Below are 19,931 nucleotides of genomic sequence, written 5' to 3' on the forward strand. Positions count from 1 at the left end.
CCCCCAAAATCCACACCAAATCCATTCCAAAAATCCGCGCCGAAATCCCACCAAACCCCTCTCAAATTCCCCAAAAAATGCCCCCAAGTCCTATCACATCCCACCCGAAGTGCGAGGAAATCCACCCAAAAAATCCCCACGAAAACTTCCCTCAAAATCCCAGCCAAACCTCCCAGGAGCAGCCCAAGAATCCCGCAGAGATCGCTGCGAGTGCCCGAATCGCCCGGGACAATCCCCGAGCCATCCCCGCCCGGCCCCGCGCTCCGGCCCCGCTCTCTGTGGGGCCGGGGCCTCTCCCCCCTTGGCTCTGCGCTGGTCCCGTTCGCGCTCCGCTCCCGCTCCCGCCCCACCAGCGCTCCCTGCCCTGGGCCGCGCTGGCCGAGCCCGGCCGGGCGCGCTGGATCCGCTGGGACGGCGCATCCCGGCCCCGGCCCCGGCCCCGCGGGGCTCCCGGGGCAGCTCCGGCCGGGATGCGGCACTGCCGCGGGGCTTTGGGCTTTCCCGGCGCTGCCCGGCAGCTCCCGGGATCTGCGGCTTCCCGAGGGACTCGGGGAGCTTCCAGAGGGGACCTGGGCTGGCTCCGGGGGTGTTATAAATTGTGACACGGCAATTTGAAGTGTCTTAATTCAATAAAGCAATTTTATTTAAAATTAGCAAGCAAGTAAGGCAGGCAAAAATTCAGCGCTGGGCGGCCGGGGAGTCTCCTGCTCCACCAATGGCGCGCAAAAATGTTCTGTCCCAACCTTCCTTTTATCCCCCCTTTTCTCCTTGCAGATGTGACTCTCCAAATGTAGTCTGAGTCTGGTCGTTGTGATAGCTTCTAAGTCTCTTCTTTTGAGATACAGCAAGCAGACCAGATACACACACGCCCAGGACTTTAATCTCAACCTCCTTATCACCTTGTAAGCAAATAAGCATTTCAAAGACACACCAGTACATTCTTAGCCACTATCTTATGCAAAACAAATTAGGTTAACATACCACAGTACATTCTTATGCAAACTAAGACAAGCAAGCATATTACAGTGAACAAATTATCTTCTACTTATTTCAATTTCCCCCTTTTCTTGTTCATCTTTATTTTGTTCACTGAATCTTTGTAACTCTTGGTGACTTAGTATTAGGGTCTTATCCACATTGTGTATGGGTTCATATTTTGCCCTAATGAGCATTAAATGTGCTGCCTCTAATCGTCTTTTTACTATTTTTATTGCCTTATTGAAGATGCATGGCCCAAAGGTCAGTCCCAATATTATCAGTATCAGAGGTCCTGCAAGGGTGGATAGCAAGGTAGTTAATCAAGGAGATTGATTGAACCATGATTCATACCAACTTTGCTGTGCCTCTCTTTCCCTCTTTCTCTGCTCTAATCTTCTCCTTAATTCTGCCATGGTGTCTGTAACAATTCCAGTATGATCAGTGTATGCACAGCATTCCTCTTTTAGGGCTACACATAATTCCCCTTGTTGTAATAATAGCAAGTCTAAACCCCTTCTGTTCTGCAACACTACCTCAGATAGGGACCTTAATGATTTTACCAATCTATCGATGGCCTGCTCAATTTTACTCAGATCTTCATCTACTGAAATTCTTAATGCTTTAAATTCCTTTTGTTGATTTACTAGGGATGCCACCCCAGTTCCAGCTCCTATTAGTATTGTTCCTTATAACTCGTGAATCCTCCCATCTTCCTAAAGTCTACTTGAAAGGTTCATGAGTAGTTACTTCCGTAGTATTACAATATATACAAAGGAAAATCACAAGCAGTAAGCAAATGGTATGTGGGGTCTGGTTTCTCACACTGCAACAATTATACCTTTGAGCCCAAAAACTATTTCTGCCTTTGTTACTCCCAGTCCCGGGGTAGTTCCGCAAATATTGCTTGCGTATTCCATCCTGAGGGCTCCTTCCTCCACAGCTGTTTACTCCTCTGCCTCGCCTGTCGACTCGGGTGCTTCGAGCCACAGGGTGTACCATCTTCTCGGCAGCAAGAGTATTCTTCAGGAGGGGATTTATGCCCTCTGGTGCCTTGCCGCATACAATAAGAATGCCAATTCTGATCTTTTACCTCTGGTGCGGTACAACTGACCCCTTTTAGGTCTTTCTTACAAAGGCCTTTTATGATCTCTGCCACAAATGGGCTCGGCTCGTTTGTATGGTAGCAGTAATTTGAGAAAATTTCCCACCACTCTTTAGATTCCAATCGGATTTCCCCTCTAGTCACTTTACAAGTCAGTATCCAAGCTGTAATCTCTCTTTGTATGTTCCAACAGGAATTGCAAGTTCCTCGTGGAGGATACCCTCTGTTGCAATGTGACCACCACCGTTCCCCACACACCTTACAGATATAGCATACAAAAGGATAGCAATTGCAATTTTGATTTTTACACTTTACTCTAACACTTGAATTACTAATTAGCTCACTATCTAAGTAATATAAGTCTGATGTGTATTCAATCTGATAAGAGTCCATTAGTTTCTCTGTAACTTCAATTTCAGGTTCCTGGGAGGACTGGTTACTTGCTACACAGTGTTGTTAACTGGTCCTTTTACTCGACTGGCATGTGTCCATCCTCTTTCTGCAGTCCGAATTGCAGTTTCTGTAGTGAGTAACACAAGATAAGGACCTTCCCATTGTGGGGTTAGTGTAGATTCTTTCCAGGATTTTATTAACACATAGTTTCCTGGGTGTATTTTATGTATTTTTAAATCTAAAGGGGGTCTTTGCGTAATGATTCCTTTTTCCCAAAGTTCATTGCGGCGTTTCATTAAAGCAATAATATATGAGGTTATTTTATAGTCTTTTAACTGGGGGTGGTCTCGGGGTTCTTCCAAATCATATGGCATCCCGTATAGCATTTCAAAAGAGGAAATCCCAACATCTGCTCTGGGTCTTGTTCTTATGTACAATAGGGCTAAAGGGAGACACTTGACCCATGTCAATTTTGTTTCTATTATTAATTTGGTTAATTGCTTTTTTAGTTCCCCATTCATTCTTTCCACTCTTCCCGAACTCTGGGGATGCCATGGGGTATGGTATTCCCACTTAATTCCCAGAGCATGTGAGATATCCTCAGTTATTTTGGACACAAAGTGAGGTCCCCTATCAGAATCTATTGTTTCTACTATCCCATATCTAGGGATTATTTCTTCTAATTATATTCTGACCACTGTCTGAGCAGTAGTCCGAGTAGTGGGGTAAGCTTCTACAAAATGGGTGAGATGATTTACTATTACTAACAAATATTTATATCTACCCACTTTAGGCAATTCAGTGAAGTCTATTTGTATTTTGGCAAAAGGCCTGTGAGCTAATTCCCTTCCTCCCATGGGTCTTTCTCTAAGATGTTTTCTGTTTACTTTTTGACAGATCAGACAATCTCCCACTACTCTTTTAGCCAAATCATAGATTCCAATACTCATATATTTAGTGGCAAATTGATCTACTAATGCCTGAGTTCCCCAATGAGTCTGGTCATGCAATCTTTGCAAAATTTCTGAGGCCTTGCTTTTAGGTAAAACAGTTCTCCCATCTGGGAGCTTCCATTGTCCATCAGACCCCTCCTCAATTTCCATTTTTTTGTAATTTTTCCTTTTCTTGAGTGGTAAAACTATATATTTGCCATTTTTCTTTGGGGGAGTTCACAGATACAGTGTCGCTCTGCCCCATGTTCCCCTGAGTTCGTAGGGCTGCTTTTTTGGCTTCTTGGTCAGCTAAATTATTTCCTCTGTTTCTAAAGTCCAATCCTCTCTGGTGTCCCCTTAAGTGGACCACAGCAATTTGAGCCGGGCCCCTTAAGGCATTTAAAACTTGGACAATTAGCTCTTGATGAATTAGATCTTTTCCCTGTGAGTTTATAAGTCCCCTTCCTTCTTAAATTTTTCCAAATGTGTGCACTACCCCATATGCATATTTAGAGTCTGTGTATATTGTTCCAATTTTTCCTTTTAATAACCTTAAAGCCCTGAGTACTGCATATAATTCACAAGCTTGTGCAGACCAGGAGTTACTTAGTGGTCCGGATTCAATTACTTTTAAATCTTTTTATGGATTTGTAACTACTGGAAACTGGGCCAAAGTCCTCTTATTTATTTCTCTTAAATTGTGCACTAATCTGTAGGACCCATCTGACTTCTTTACAGGCAGGATGGGAGTATTGAAGGGAGACATACAGGGCTCTAAAAAGCCCTTTTTCCAATAGCCTATCTATTTCAGGTTTTAGTCTTAATTTTTCCTCCCTAGGGATAGGGTATTGTTTTATTCTTATGGGTTTGCCAGGATTACTTATTTCTACTGAGAAAGGCTTAATCTGCAATTTCCTCACCGTTTCTGGGGTATACCACACTTCAGGATTAATTTTCTTTTCATCCTCCACTCTTAAAGGGCAGAGCTTTATCTGTAATTCTTTATTTACAACTTCTAAATTAATACCTAATTCTATTATCAGATCTCTTCCTAATAAATTGTAATCTGCTTTAGGTACCAGTAGTAAAGAACCTATACCACATTTGGAATTAGTTTCTACCATCACATCCTTGATAACAGATACCTTAAAGGGCTCTCCTTTTGCCCCAATTACATGTACAGTGTCAGATGACTTTTTACATCTAAGCGGCAAGGCTTGCACTGTGGATCTTTCAGCCCTGGTATCCACTAAAAATTCTATCTCTTGTTGTTGGGGTCCCACTTTAAGCTTTACCAAGGGCTCCTTATGATGTTTCTTTACATACGTAAATAACCCACCTATTTTAAAGTATCATAGCTTAAATAATAGTGTGTACACAATGATTTCAAATTACTTCCACAGAAATGCAAGGGGGAAGAATAGTTTTTGTAGTAGACATTTCATAAAATGACTGCACACTAAGCTGAATTTGTATAAGCTGAGGCAGGAATTCACTCTTCTAAGTTTAGATTGTTCTGGCATTATTCTAGCTTAGGGGGAGAGGATGGAGTCTACAACATCATTGATGTGGCTGCTGTCATTTTTAAATGCACGAGGTTTCACAGCATACAGCAGGAAAGCAGAGACCGCATTTGAAGATCATACAAAGGATTAACCAGTTTCTGCTTAAGAACACTTTTTTTTTTTTTTTTTTTTTTAGTGTCTTCCCTTAAATGCAGAAAATAAGTATCAAACGAATGAACAGCCTTACTAAGAAGTTGTTACAAGCTCATTAACTGTGTTTACATCTGAAAGGAAAGGGCTTTTTGCCTTTCAGAAGCAAATGAGCTGAATTACTCAGGTCATGTTTTGCACTCCGGCTGATTTTACCAGTGCAGGCACCAAGGCTTCAACACATGCAGTTCTGACAATGTCTGCAATTACTTGTGAAAACTATTCTTGCACACATTGTTTCCCTGAATCTCAGACTTACTTAAAATAGACATAATGCTCTGGCTGATAGCAATTTCAGTATTTTGAAAGTAATAAGGAAGAACTGCTTAGAAGAAGTTATTTGTGCTGTAACTAACAGTTGTTTACAATGTCTCTAGGCACAAAACCCTATAATCTGTCATTAGCAGACAGTGATTTTCAGTGATGATATCAAAGTACTGGTTATTGAAAGGGAGCTCTTTCTATAGTACACTTCCCTGGACCATGCTCCCTGCTAGGGAGACTTACTTCAATACTTACTTCACTGTGTACCTAAGAAAACAAGTTAAGCAGAGCTCAGAATGAATTGACTAATCTAAGAACTTCAAAAAGCGGCTTCCCAACCTTAATTTCTGTTCCCCCAGACAGTAGCAGCAGCAGTGTGGGAAGTGTCCTGAAAGGGTGGAGGTAGGACCATGTTTGAACAGTAAGTTATGTGACAACTGTACAATTAAATGACAATAACAATACATTTGCATTTAAGAATTGAAGCTGCAGAAGCAAAAGGCTTCTTAAGGAGGGCAAGATAATGTGGTCCATTCTAAAAAGTAAGTAAAAGCACTGCCAGCGTCTCACCCCATATAGGCTCCACTGCATGTCCCAAAATCTTGAAAAGGCTGAGCAGCTACACTGCAGTGTGGGTGGAAGCAGAAATTTTGGCACTGGAGAGTAATGCAAGAGTGCAGCTGTCCAAACAAGGGTGGTTTACACCATAAGCTCCATCAGGTTGACATTTCTAACCCCACTGCCACCTCTGGGGCTGGCAGTGAAGGGACCTTGCTGCTTCTCTGCTGGCCTGGGGCCTCACACCCCTAATCTTCCTTAAAGGCCTTCTCATCCACTATCTACATTCCTTGCATGGGAATTAGGGTTAGGCCCTTCCCGCACACTTCCATACAATAATGTATCATTTTAACTTTGTCTTTCCCTTTTCTAGATGGGAAAGCATCTCAATTAATTATCATCAAACCCAAGGGGCTTGGGAATCTGGGGAAACTTAGCATGGGTCCCCTCTCCCATGGGACCAGAGGGCTTGCTTTTCCTCTGTCCCATCTTCCGGAGTGCACTCAATTTCTCACACACGTGTTCCCCTGGTTCGTGGCCCAGCCCCTCGCGGGGAATGGAAAACGCACTAATACAGAGTCCGCACTCACTTGGTCTCCACGAGACCTCTCACACACAGCACTCCGGGAAAACCACCCCAAACCGAGCGGGAAACCGGCCTATACTCACGCGTCCTGCGTCTTCGCTGGTTCTTCGTGCACAAAGATTACAGGGGTAACCGGTTCTCCTTTGCCCGTTACTCAATTTAGGTTCGTCGGTGGAGAGTGATCAGAAAGCCTGGGGCAGCCGGGCCGCCATAAGGGCGGGGCGCCTCCCGATCATCCCGTAGCGACTGATCTACTTCTCCATCAGAGTCACGGCACCAAATTGTTATAAATTGTGACACGGCAATTTGAAGTGTCTTAATTCAATAAAGCAATTTTATTTAAAATTAGCAAGCAAGTAAGGCAGGCAAAAATTCAGCGCTGGGCGGCCGGGGAGTCTCCTGCTCCACCAATGGCGCGCAAAAATGTTCTGTCCCAACCTTCCTTTTATCCCCCCTTTTCTCCTTGCAGACGTGACTCTCCAAATGTAGTCTGAGTCTGGTCGTTGTGATAGCTTCTAAGTCTCTTCTTTTGAGATACAGCAAGCAGACCAGATACACACACGCCCAGGACTTTAATCTCAACCTCCTTATCACCTTGTAAGCAAATAAGCATTTCAAAGACACACCAGTACATTCTTAGCCACTATCTTATGCAAAACAAATTAGGTTAACATACCACAGTACATTCTTATGCAAACTAAGACAAGCAAGCATATTACAGTGAACAAATTATCTTCTACTTATTTCAGGGGGGATTTGGGATCAGTCCGGGGGGAGCTGGGGACGGCTTGGGGGGTTTGGGGTTGTTCCCGAGGATTTTGGGGGGATCTGGAAGAGGCTCCAGAGGGGATCTGGGGCTTTCTGAGGGATCTGGGGGAATTCAGAGGGGATCTGGGAGAGTTTCAAGAGGGATTTTGGGGTCTTCCAAGGGATTTTCAGAAGTTCTGAGGGATTTGGGGATGCTCCAGAATGGATCTGGGGCAGTTCCAGAAGCAATCAGGGACGTTTTTGAGGGATTTTGGCAAGTCCTAGAAGGAATTCAGGGAATTTCAGCAGGATTTTGGGGTAATTCAGAGGAATTGGGGAGGTTCCAGCAGGGATTTGGGGTCATTCCCAGGGGATTGGGGGGTGGATTTCTGGTGAGATTTCCGTTTCTTCCCCAGATTTCAGGCTTTTTCCCAAGATTTCCTGTTTTTTCAAGAATCTGTGGATTTTTCCCTGAATTTGGGTCTCACTGTGGGGTAGAAGGGGAAGGTTTAGGAGATTCAGGGTGAATTCTTGGGGGCTCCTGGACGGATTTTGGGTGGGTTCCCAATTGAATTTTGTGCTTTTGTCCCAGAATTTCAGGATTTTTCCCAAAATTTGGGTATTTGCCTGAAGATTCTGCTATTACCACTGGTTTGTCCCGGAAGGGGAAGCTTTGGCGGGTGGGGGGGGGGGGGGGGGGGCGTTAGGGTGAATTTTAGGGATAACTGAGGCTGGATTTGGGTTTTTTCCCAAGGATTTTGGAGTTTTTCCCAGAATTTCAGGATTGTTCCCAAAATCCCAGGACTTCTACTCTGATTTGTCTCTTACCATGGACATTTGGTAGAAGGGGAAGCTTTGGGGCGGTTCCTGGTTGGATTTTGGGGATATTTGAGGCTGCATTTTGAGTTTTTCCCCCAGGAATTCAGGATTTCTCCCAGAATTTCAGGATTTTTTCCCAAAATGTCAGGATTTTCCCAAGGATTTGGGTCTCACCATGGACTTGTCATAGAAGGGGAAGCTTTGGGGGGTTCCTGGTTGGATTTAGGGGTGTTTCCAACTCAATTTCAGGGATTCTTGATGGGATTTTGGGGGGAATCCTGGTTGGGTTTGTTTTTTTTCCTCAGGATTTTGGGTTTTTTCCATGAGAATTCCAGGATTTCACCCAGCATTTCTGTCTTACCATGGGCTTGTCATAGAAAGGGAAGCTTTGGGGTGCTCAGGGTGAATGAGTTTGGTGGGATTCCAAGTTGGACTTTGGGGGTATCTGAGGCCAGAGTTTGGCGGTTTTTCCCCAGCATTGCAGTTCTTTCCCCAGTGCCAGAACTCCCCCAGTCGCTGTCTCCCCACGGGTTGGCCGCAGGAGGGGAAGCCCTGCAGGGAGCGCAGGGCGTTGGTGGCGCTGCTCATCTCCCTGAAGGTGAGGAAGGCCTGGCCCCGCAGGCCGAGACTGCGCCGCACCAAAATGTCCAAAATCTGCCCAAACGGCGAGGAAACGGCGCAGAGGGACTTCTCCAGCTCGGGGACACCCAGGGGACAGCCTGAGCCCCTGGGGACAGGCACGGACACTCTCAGAGCCCCCAGGACCCCCCAGCCATCCCCGTCCTCCTTGGTGTCCCGGTTCAGGTGGTTGATGGAGATGCTGGGCTGGGGCCGGGGGTCCTGCACCGCCAGGGCCGGGACCCCTCTGTGGGGACAGGGGGGCTTCAGGGGGCGTCTGGGGGGCTGCGACCCCTTCACCCCCTGGCACCCCTTTAGGTGCCTCCAGAGCCTCAAATCCACCCCAGACCCACCTAAAGCCCCCAAATTACCCTCAGGTCCCCCCACTTTACCCCAAAATTGACCCCAGAGCCACCTCAGAACCCCCAGATCCCCCCAGTTCCTCTCACAACTCCGCCAAAGTCCCCTCGGACCCCCGCAATTACCCTCAGATCCCCCTAAACCCAACGGAGAACGCTCCAGAAGCTCTCAAGCTCCCCCCAAAGCTCCCTAAAGCCCCCTCATTCCCCCAAACCCAGCAGACACACGCCTATTTCCTGTCAGTTCCCCAGAAATCCCCAATTTCTCCCCGAGCCGCCCCAAACCCCCCGTTCAGTTTCCCCGGCCCCACCTCAGCCCCTCCTCAGCCGCGCTCCCCTGACAATTTCCCGCCTGCCCCGCGCGCGCGGGCTCCTCCAGCCAATAGCGGCGCGCCCCGTGCCGAACCAACCAATCAGCGCGCGGCTGCAGCCAATCAGAGGGAGCCGGGAGCGGCGCCCCTCCCCCGGCGGCCCCGCCCCCCGGGCTCGGGCGGGCCCTGCGGGCGGCGCTGCCAGAGCGGGGGAGGCGCTGGGAGAGGCGGGAGCCGCGGGAGCCGCGGGGGCCGCAACGCTGGGGAGGGGGCTCCGCACAGGGGCCGGGGGCTGGGAGGGGCTGGGGGGGCTGGGGAGGGGTCCTGGGGGGATCGGGGGCCTTTGGGGAGGGATCCGGGGGGAGTTTAGGGAGGGCTCTGGGGGGTCCTGGATGGCTCATGGAGGAGTCCTCGGGGCAGTCTGGGCGTCCTGGAGGGCTCTTGGGTGGGGGATCCTGAGGGGTCCTGGAGGTGTCAGGGAGAGTCTGGGGAGGGGTCTTGGAGCATTGTGGGGGGACCTGGGGGGTGGGCATGGGTCCTGAGAGGGGCCTGGAGTGGGGGTCTTGGGAGGGTCTGGGCGGAGTTGGGGGAGCGGTTTGGGGGGTCCTGGGGGCATCCTAGGAGGTTTTGGAGGTTTTGGGGAGGGGCTTTGGGGCATCTGGAAAGGTCCCAGAGAGGGTCTGGGGGGCGGTTGGGCGTTTTCGGGAAAGGTCCTGGAGGGATCTGGGGAGAGGCAGGCGGGTCCCAGGTTGGGTTTGGGGCGGGGTCTGCAGGGTCCTGGAAGGGTCCTGGGTGGGGTCTGGGGAAGGGTCTCAGGGAGCATCCTGGGCTGGGTGCAATTGGGGTCTGGGGGCTCTCAGGGGGTCCTGGGCCAACTTTGGGGGGGGCTCTGGGGAGGATTGGGGTTCCTGGAGGGGGTCCTATGGAGATCCTGGCAGTCCCAGGCCCACCCTGAATGGGGTATGGGGGATTCGGGGGACGGGGGCACAACAGCGGTGATTTTTAGGGGATTTTGGGGCTTTTTAGTGGAATTTTGGGGGCCTTCATGTAGTAAACAGGGCTCATGCCTTTATTAATGTTCGGCTATTTATTAAAAAGATCAGCTGGGCAGGGAGCTCAACACGAAGCTTGCCCCCGCTTTTGTAGCTTTTTCCCAGTAGCCAAAGGGCGAGAAGGCTGCAGAGTCTGTCCCTGGAGTCTCCGTGGCACACTGGCAGCCGGAGGTGAAGAGGTGTGCAGTCTATGTCTGAAGTCCTGGTCGCCGAAAGGTGAGGGCATGTGCAGAGCCTGCTGCCAAAGTGCAGCAGCAGCTGTCCCCTGTCCTTCCCTCCTGGGAACACCAGGAAGAGTTGTTCCTTTGTTCCTGCTTCCCACAGCCCCGTCCAGTCTGGTCCCCTGCAGGCTATGGTGACAGGTCAGACACAGACCAGGGATGTGGTTCCCTTTTCCCCAAGCAGCTCACCCATCCAGCCCCCTCCACTGTGCCCAGCCTTCCATTTAGGGGTGTTTTCATCCCCAAAACCCCCTCCCGTGATTCCACTGGTCTCTCTATTTTGCATCCCAGTCCTAGAATAGTAGTGTGGGTGGGGGTGTAGGTGATTCCCAGGAGCAATTCGCTAATTAATATTTCAATGTCAGTACTTAGCCCAAACCGAAGTGTCTCAGCAAGGCTGTTTTGTTCATAATAAATCCCTCCACTATTTCTTTGATCGGGCTTAAGCCCGCATCAACTTACAGTCTCTGGCTTTTGCGGGTTAGCTTCTTTGGGTAATTCTCTTAATTCCTAGCAACTAAGTAAGACTTAATAATATTCTAACTAAAACTTTCTTCAGTTGACTTGCTTGGCTAAAGGACACTTATTAAACAATTACAAAGTGTTTAAACTTTTACTGTGGTACTTTATCTCAGAAACGGTTACTACTACCTTACTGTATATCAGCTTCTAGCAAGTTTTTTAAAATTAATTTTAAGTCTTCTGGTCCCCTAATTACCGTCCATATACAAGAGGAGGTGGGTGACCCTGTTGGGTGTGGTCTGGTGTCTGGTGGTGGCAGATCTTTTTCCAACCACTCTGTTCTGCTAGCTGTCAATCCCACCCGCAGCTTGAGCGCAACCACGAGCACGGTGGCCGTGGAGAGGGGTAGTCCTGATGGCCCCGGGCCGGCCCGGAGCCAGGGTAGACCTTTTGTCCCCCGCCACCGCTCACATCCAGGGCACTGCAATGAACCCAGCAGCCCCGGAGCCAGGGTAGACCTGTTGTCCTGGCCACAACACCTTACGGTCACTCAGCATCGGGGTAGACCTGTTGACCCTGGCCATGAAGGTCCTGCCACGAAGCAGGTGACCCTGGAGCTGGGTAGACCTGATAACCCTGGGCCGGCGCGGAGTTGGGGATGACCTGATGTCACCCGTCACTGCCCGTGGCACGGGCACCGCCAAGAGCCGGGAGTCCCCAGATCCTGGTAGACCTGATGGCTCCGGAGACGGGTAGACCTGATTGCCCCAGGCTTGCCTGGAGCAAGAGTAGACCTGCTGCCCCCTGACAACGCTTGCCGCAAGGGTGCCGACCCAGCACCGGTGGCCCTGGAGCCAGGGGAAGCTCACAGCCTCCTTACAGCCCAGAGCCGGACAGCTCTAGCAGCCCCATCCCAGCCCATAAACCGCCCACTTTCAAGACCAACACATATTTTTGTATTTTTCTGGGTTGTATTTCGTTTTTTGGGGTGGTTTTTTGGAGGGCAGGTGAGGTGCAGGGCTTTTGTTTTGGGTTTTCTGGTTTTGTTTTGGATTTTTTGGGTTTTTTTCCTTTGGGTTTTGTGTTTTGTTTTGAGATTTTTTTGGTTTGGGGTTTTATTCAGTTTGTCTTTAGGGTTTTATTCCCCCCCATTTTCTCCTTTCTTGAAAGAATGGCTCTTCTATTTGCCTGGTATGAGAAACTTAGCCGAAAAAGAAATTTTCTTGGCAGATTTTGTTCAGTTTCCTTTATTATGCAGAGCACTCGCAGGCGAGCCGACGGGCAGCCCGTGCCCTGTGCTCGGGTCTCCTGAGGTGCAGAACTGTGGAAACGGCGTCCCCAGTGCCCCCCGCCCCCCGTCCGGGAGCCGACACAGCCCTGCCCCGCAGAAGAGAATGTCAGCGGGGCCAGCGGGGAAGAGAAGCCCGTCCGTGCGGCGGAAATCAGCTCGCAGCCGCCGGCCCCGGTGCGACTCGGCCCGGCCCGGCCCGCCGCCGGCAGCACCGCCGGCAAGCGGGCGGCCGCTTTGGGGCCGGTTCCTTCAGGGCCCGCAGAGGTCTTCGGTGCTCGGAAGGAGCCTGGGGGGCCGCGGGGGCTCGGTGCCGAGGCGCCCGGGGCCGGCACGAAGCCGCCCGCCCTCGGGCCTCGTTGACACAGAGAGAGAGACAGACACAGGGACACACGCCCGGCTCCTCAGACACCACCGCTCCCCACCGCCCCCGCCGCTCCCGCTCGCACGGCCGCACACTCTCGCATCCCCTCTCTCCCCGCCCCTGCCCCTGCCCCTGCCCCTGCCCCTGCCCCTGCCCCTGCCCCTGCCCCTGCCCTGCCCCTGCCCCTGCCCCTGCCCCTGCCCCTGCCCCTGCCCTGCCCCTGCCCCTGCCCCTGCCCCTGCCCCTGCCCCTGCCCCTGCCCCTGCCCCTGCCCCTGTCTGTCGCGGCCCCCGCCCAGCCATGGTTGGGAGCGCCCCGCCCTGCCCCATCAGACTCCCTGGCACCGCCTGCAGACTTTTGCCGCCCCCGCCCGGTCTCTCCTTGGCCAGTTCGCACAGAGGCAGGGGTAGGAGGGTACTGAAAACTTTCTCTTCATGGCCAACATCAAAAAATGTGAATATGATAAATTGAATCAAGCAAAACCCTTCCCTCTGCTCCTTGTGACATCCCAGCAGCATCTGACATGTCCACCATCTACAAGGCATTGCCATAAAGGCAGGATTTTAGACAAAGGCATAAGAAGAGGTGATAGGTAAAACTTACAATAAGATGCTGAGTAAGGAGTTATTTAAACTTCTGAAAAATTGGGAAACTCCCAAAAGCTCAAAGCATGAAGCCATTTAAAGGAGATGCATTGGAATGACCAGAGAACAGCTGCAGGAGGAAATCTGGGAGCAATGGGAAGGACATACATGCAGCTGCTCTAAATGAAGAGATGTCCTTAGATAGGGCCATTTAACCAGGAGTCCTGGAAACACCCAAAGGAAGCGCGTCATGAAATATTATACTGAATGTTGGTGGCAGAGGTAGAGGGGAAGATGAGTATTTCTTCTCCTGCCATCAGTAGAAGAAAGCAGTAGAGCCAGGAAATTCCTGTTCTGGGTGGGAAAACATTACCATTTCTTCAAAGTTCTCCAGTGAGCCAGATAATAAAGATTTGCTTGTATGTTATGGAACGGAGAGATATTGAAACCTGCTCCCCTTTCCATGAACAGGCATGTTCTACTTGTTGGGCCCCAGTACCCTGAGGTGCTGAGCTGGGATTGGCATATCTAAGAGAGGAGCTGAGGTAGAGCAGAGCACCTTGCAGGCTGAGGTGTCTGCTGGAATTGCATGTCCTCCCCATGCCACAGCTTCCCTGCATTTCCCTCCTCCAGCCTCTGTCCCCAGCACAGCCATGGAGGCTCTTTGGCCTCTTGACTTTTCCTGCAGGCATCAAGAGCAGCTGAGCTCTGCCTTTGGCACAGTCAGCCCTGGCCAGCGCAGGCCATGCTCAGCAATTCCTTGTCTGTGCCCGGACTTGCTGCCAGCCCCGGCAGCGGCTGCGGGGCCCCTTTGTGGCCCTGTGCTGGCCCAGCCATGGTGCCACAGCCCCTGTGCAGCCCAGGCCAGGCCAGGAGCATTGGGGCTGGGAACGGCCCCTGTGCCGTGGGGCCCTGGGCAGCCTTGGGGCTCTGTGCCCCATGGCCTCCCTGCTGGGCAGCCTCTGCCAGCTCCTGCAGAGCCCGTGGGGGCTCCTTCTGCTGCCCTGAGCCCGCAGAGCAGGGCAGCGTTGGCTGATGGTCTGAGTCATTCCTAAAGATCCCGTCGGGCTGTCTCAGACACTTGGGGCCAGGGATTCCTTCCAACCTGGGCCACTTTGGGTGGGCACGGGGTGGCCCCAGGGCAGGTGGCAGTGCGTGCAAGGGCCCTTGGTGACAGGGTGCAGCATGGTCACCGTGGAATGGAACGGGACAGGGATTCCAAGGACCCTTGGTGACACCGTGCAGCATGGTCACCATGGAATGGAATGGGACAGGGATTCCAAGGGCCCTTTGTGACACGGTGCAGCATGGTCACCGTGGAATGGAACGGGACAGGGGATCCAAGGGCCCTTGGTGACACGGTGCAGCATGGTCACCGTGGAATGGAACGGGGCAGGGATTCCAAGGGCCCTTGGTGACACGGTGCAGCATGGTCACCGTGGAATGGAACGGGACAGGGATTCCAAGGGCCCTTGGTGACACGCTCTGGCAGAGGTGTTGGCAGTTACAAGTTACAGTTACACTCCACAGTGCTCGGTGCACAGGACGAGAGAGGACGCGAGAGAGCGGTGCTGTGAGGAGCCCTCGCACAGCCACTCGTTCCTTGCTGACCCAGAGCTTTCCCAAGGTATTACTCCTGCAGGTGAGCTCGTGGCCAGAGCAGAGCACTTGGTGACCCCTGGCCTTCCCAAGGCAAATCTTCTGCAGCTGCCCTCGAGGGCAGACTGTGGCATTTGCTTTTCACTGTCCTTGACAGGAGTCTCCTGTCCTTGTGGCTGGAGCCCCAAGAGCAGAGTGCAGGACTTGCTGTCCTGTAGCCTTGCCAAGTCTTCACACTTGCAGGTGCCCTCAAGGCACGACTGCAGCACTTGCTGACTTGGACCTTTTCCTTTTCACCTTCTGCAAGCAGCCATGAATCCAGGCAGTGACGTAGAGCTCAGACCTGCGAGCGTGCCCAAGCTGGCCTGGGGGAAGGAGGAGAAAGAAGGCCCTGGAACTGCCCCAGCACAGCAGCCTGAAGAGCTGGGGCAGTTCCAGCCACGGCAGAAGGGTGAGTGGCAGAGCTGGGCCGCAGGGCTGGTGCCTGCAGCCAGCTTGGCCCCATGCCATGCCATGCCATGCCATGCCATGCCATGCCGTGCCATGCCATGCCATGCCATGCCATGCCATGCCATGCCATGCCATGCCATGCCATCCCATCCCCTGGGGCCATGCCCATGGTCAGGATGGAATAGGGGCCGGGCAGACACCCCACAGCCGTGCTCCATGCCCTGGGCCGTCACGGGGCTGTCCCTGCCTGGGCAGCGCAGGGCTGGGCTGTGTTCTCCGGCCTCTCCCGCAGACCCTCAGCTCGGGCTGCGCTCGCTCTTTCCCAGAAGCAGCCCTGGACCAGACACAAGAGCAGGAACCCGCCTATGGCTGCTTCCACAGAACAGCACAGGTACCTGCAGCCATCCCCACCTGGGCTGGGCCTGCTGTCACTGCTCAGCCCAGCAGCACACCTGCCGCACCCCATGGCTTCTTGCTCTTCTCCTACAGCTTGTTTGCAAATTCATCAAGAGAATTCGGCAGGAAGAGACCAGTGTCATGAGCCCTGGGCTCAGAGCATACTCAGAGCTCCTCGGACATGAGACCAGTGCCGCCCTGCTGGATTTGCTTGTGCAGAGTGGTGTTCCCAGAGCAGAGCAAGTAAGCAGATGTGGCCAGGCTTCAATTGCCCCATGAGTCACATGGCTTCCCAAGCCACAGTGCTGGCCCCTGTGAGCCTTTGAGGCCATCGCAGTGCGGCGGGAAGGGAAGCACTTCTCTGGGGACCCTGGGAACGCTGATCCCTCTGGCAGCTTTCCAAGTCTCCCTGTGCCTTCTCCAGGTGCCCGCCATGGTGAGGTACATCCACCAGTGGCTCATGGCCAATGATTCTGCTGAGCACAGGCTGGACAACGCCCTGCTGTATCTCACAGAAGCGCAGCCAAATGAGGCAGTAATGACACTCCTGCGTGTGGCCCCATCCTGTGACAGGTATGGGGCCCATCTGCCCAGAGGGCTCAGGGCTCACCCCAACCCATCGCCCTGTACAGCCTGGGCCAGGTTTCTGACCAACAGAGAGTCCTAGGGCCCTCTGGCTGCTCCCTTTCCAGGCCCTGGCATGTCAGCCCCAAGCCTGCTGCCATGCTCCCTCGTTGTCCCACAGGGGCCTGTCCCCACAGGGCTGGGCTGCCTGGCTGCTGCTGGAGAGGGGCAGTGGGCAAAGGCAGAGCCGGCAGTCAACCCGGGCCTCTAGAGATGCCCAGACCACGGTGCTGTGTCTGAGATGCCCTGAGACAGAGCTCTAACCCCGCAGAGCTGCCATGGCCATGTGGAAGACCATCATGTGCACACCCTGGACTGCAGAGCTGGCACAGCAGATACTCCTGGATGTGCTGGGGAGCTGGCCAGAGCACAGCATGAGCACCTGCGATGGGAACAGAATGACTGTCTTTGCCCTGGCTGTGAGTTTCTGCCAGTGGACTTTGCTGGCCCCAAGGCCACCTGTCCAGCAGCTCTCCATCCTCCTTTCCCCACTGCATCTCCCTGCCTCAGGCACTGGCCTGAAAGCTGGCCTAGGGACAGCTGCAGGGCCACCAGGCCCGCTGCTCCCCCTGTGTCTCTCTGGGCCTCTCCCTGCCACGCTTGGGCCCTGTCACACGGACACCTTGCCACTGAACGCTGCCTCGGGGGGCTTTGTCCTTTGCAGGCAACTGTGGTGATATGGAAGATCCTCCAGGAGCGCTGTGTCCCGGATATAGTGGATGAGCATTTCCCGCAGTTATTTGTGCATCTGCTCTTCCAAGTGTTCTTCAGCACCAAAGAGATGCCAGAGGAGGTGGATACCTTCTGGAAGGGATGCCAGGAAGAACATGGCCTTGCCAGCAGCCCCAGCAGGTGCTCTATCCCAGTCCTTCTGTACCTGCCACATGGCCAGGGCAGGAGCCAGTGCTCCCAGTGTGACCCAGGCTTTGCTCTGCACTCAGGTTTGCAGTGAGGACCCTGAAGTCCCTGCTGTGCCAAATGGACTATGAGGATGTGGTGTTGTCAATGGAGCGCAAGCGTGGCTGGGACACGCTGCTCTGTGCTGACACCCACATTTATGCCGTGGGTCTGCTGGCCAGGTGAGACCCCCTTCTCCCCATTGCTCCCGGCATTTGTGCTCTGTGTCTGGGATATCCCACTCAGTCCCCATGGCCATGGGCCAGAGGGACGAGGGACAGCCAAGCAGACTGGGAAAGGCTGGGAGAGGAGGGTGCCCAGCAGCAGCCACATCTCAAAGGGCCCAGGTCCCCCTGCAGGGTGGGGGGTAAAGACAAGAACTGCATCAGTCTGTCCTGGGAGGGGCTTCCCCCCCCGACTCAGGGTCTTAGTGTCGTAGGAGCGGGCCCCCGGCCAGTAATTATCACTGACTCCATGTATTTCAGAGGTCCGATCAATAATAATTATTATTAAGAAACCCATTGTTCTTATAGATAGTTATGATATAGGTTGATTTAATGTGTTTTCTAGTCTAAACACTATACCATTAGTTACTTAAGAAAGCACATTTTGGTAGACAAATCTCTGTAACATATTCCGAATGTTCACAATGCCAGGTGCAGCATGTTAAGATAAGAATGTTTTTTCATTCTTTCCTCTGATCTTCTCAGACTTTCTCAGGCGATGCCTGGGAAAGTTGTTTGTTTCTCTCTGAGGTCAGAGAGCTGCTGCCACATCTTAGTGCCATTTTCTGCCTTCCAGGGAGATGGGCAAAGAATCCATCGATGAGTGTAAAAGCATCTTAGACTATCTCCTTCAGTTGCTCCGCAAAGAGATGCCATACTGGCACTTCCCTGCCCTGGCATTCCTTGTGGAGGTGAGTCTGAATGCCGGCGCTGCCTCCCAGCTCTCTGCCCTCTCGTAGCCGCAGCTGCCTGGGACGGTGCCCACGCCCTGCGCTGCTGCCTGGTCCCCGCCCTGTGCGGTTCTGGGCTCCTGCCGGCCGGGTCCCCTGTCACTGCCCTGTGCCTTTCAGGTCCTGCATTGCCTGGACTTGAGTGCATGCAGTGACAGCATCATGGATCTCTTGTCGAGGCACTTGCTGAGTGAGTGCACAGAGATGCGCCGCCAGGTTCTGAGAGCCCTCCTCTTGGTCAGGGATAATCCCTCGATGGTAAGGAGGGGGCAGCAGCTGAAGCCGTGCAGGCAGCGTGGTGCTGGGGAACACAGTTGCTGGTCTTCAGGCACTGGGTCAGCTGCTCCCAGCTCTCCTGCCTCCCACTTCAGCTGCCCGAGGGCTGCGGGACAGGCCTTTGGCCTCTGGGCCCTGTGGCAGCAGGGTGGCCTTTCACACACTTTTGTTCCGCACAGGCCAAAAGAATGCGGAGCCTGACCGAAAGCCTCGGGGAGCTCCTGCAGGAAAATGATAGTGATGTGGTCAGGATGAGCATTGTTCTACTTAGTGATTTGTTCTTGGATAATGACACCCCAATACCCAGCCCCATCGCCCTGCAGCTGGCTAAGGTGCTCCTGCCACTCTTTGAACACGTAAGGCTCTGTGCCCTCAGCCACGGCCACTGGCTGCTGCCCAGACACTTGGTGCCCTGTGGAGATGCAGGCCTGCGCCAAGGTGGGCCAGAATCAGCTGATGCCAAGGTCTTGTTTCCTTCCTGTTACACAGGATGACTGGCATGTGCAGTGGATCTCCATGTTTGTATTTCGAGCCTTGCTGTCTACTGTAGTGGAAGAAGAGAAAAAGCTCCTGATGACACAAGTGTGTCACAGCCTGCTCCCACTCTTCTTCCACTGCCATGATGAGAATCAGAGTGTGGCAGAGGTGAGGACTCACGGGCTGCTGCTGTCGCCCTGGGAGGGGGCTTGGCTGCCTCCTGCCCTGGCGCCTGGCAGGCTGCATCCTCCTCCTGGCCCTGGCACAGGGATGCTGATCCTGGGCTGCGGGGCCATTTCCGTGTCTCTACTGCTCTCCAGGCTTCTTGGGAAACCCTGCTTTGTGTGGCCAAATTCCTGAACAGGAGAGTTCTTGAAAAACTTGTAAAGAAGGAGAAACTGTGGAAGTTCATTGAGATCCTGGTAAGGAGGGCCGGGAAGCCGCAGCCCCAGCCTGGAGCAGCTCCTGAGCGCGGTGCTCGGTGTGCGGGCTGGCAGCTGTGCCCCTGCCCGCTGCTGCAGCCCGAGGCCGCCCGGGCTCTGCTCCAGGCTCCTGCGGCCCCAGCCGGGTGCCCATGGAGCCCCGGCCCGGGGGGCTGCGGGGCCAACCCTTCCCTCCTGTCGCTCTCTCCAGCTGGCAGAGGACAGCAGCAGCGTGGCCGAGCACCTGCGCCGGGCCCTGCCCTACCTGCAGAGCCCACAGGAGCCCCTGCGAGAGGCGGCCGTCAGGTTCATGGGTGAGCCACGAGCCGGGCCAGGAGGGCGTGTGGGCACAGGGCTGGCGGCGCCGCTGGCAGGGAGCTGTGCCCTGGGCCTGACAGGCTCTGTGTTCCCAGGGACGGCCGGGCGGTACCTGAGGGGGAGGAAGGAAGAGCTCCAGCTCCTCTCTGAGGGTGAGTGAGGGC

The 19,931-nt window shown here is 53.2% G+C and overlaps 1 protein-coding gene across 1 annotated transcript in view; it reads right to left on the bottom strand.

The window, feature by feature from the left end:
* LOC144248803 (uncharacterized) overlaps window positions 1-19,931 on the bottom strand; it is a 538,816-nt gene that overhangs the window by 321,670 nt on the left and 197,215 nt on the right. The window contains 1 exon segment of the mRNA XM_077790790.1: window positions 4,112-4,128. Within this exon segment, the coding sequence (XP_077646916.1) occupies window positions 4,112-4,128 (17 nt within the window).

Source organism: Lonchura striata, unplaced genomic scaffold (assembly GCF_046129695.1).
Source record: "Lonchura striata isolate bLonStr1 unplaced genomic scaffold, bLonStr1.mat Scaffold_91, whole genome shotgun sequence".
Taxonomy (NCBI): Eukaryota; Metazoa; Chordata; class Aves; order Passeriformes; family Estrildidae; genus Lonchura; species Lonchura striata.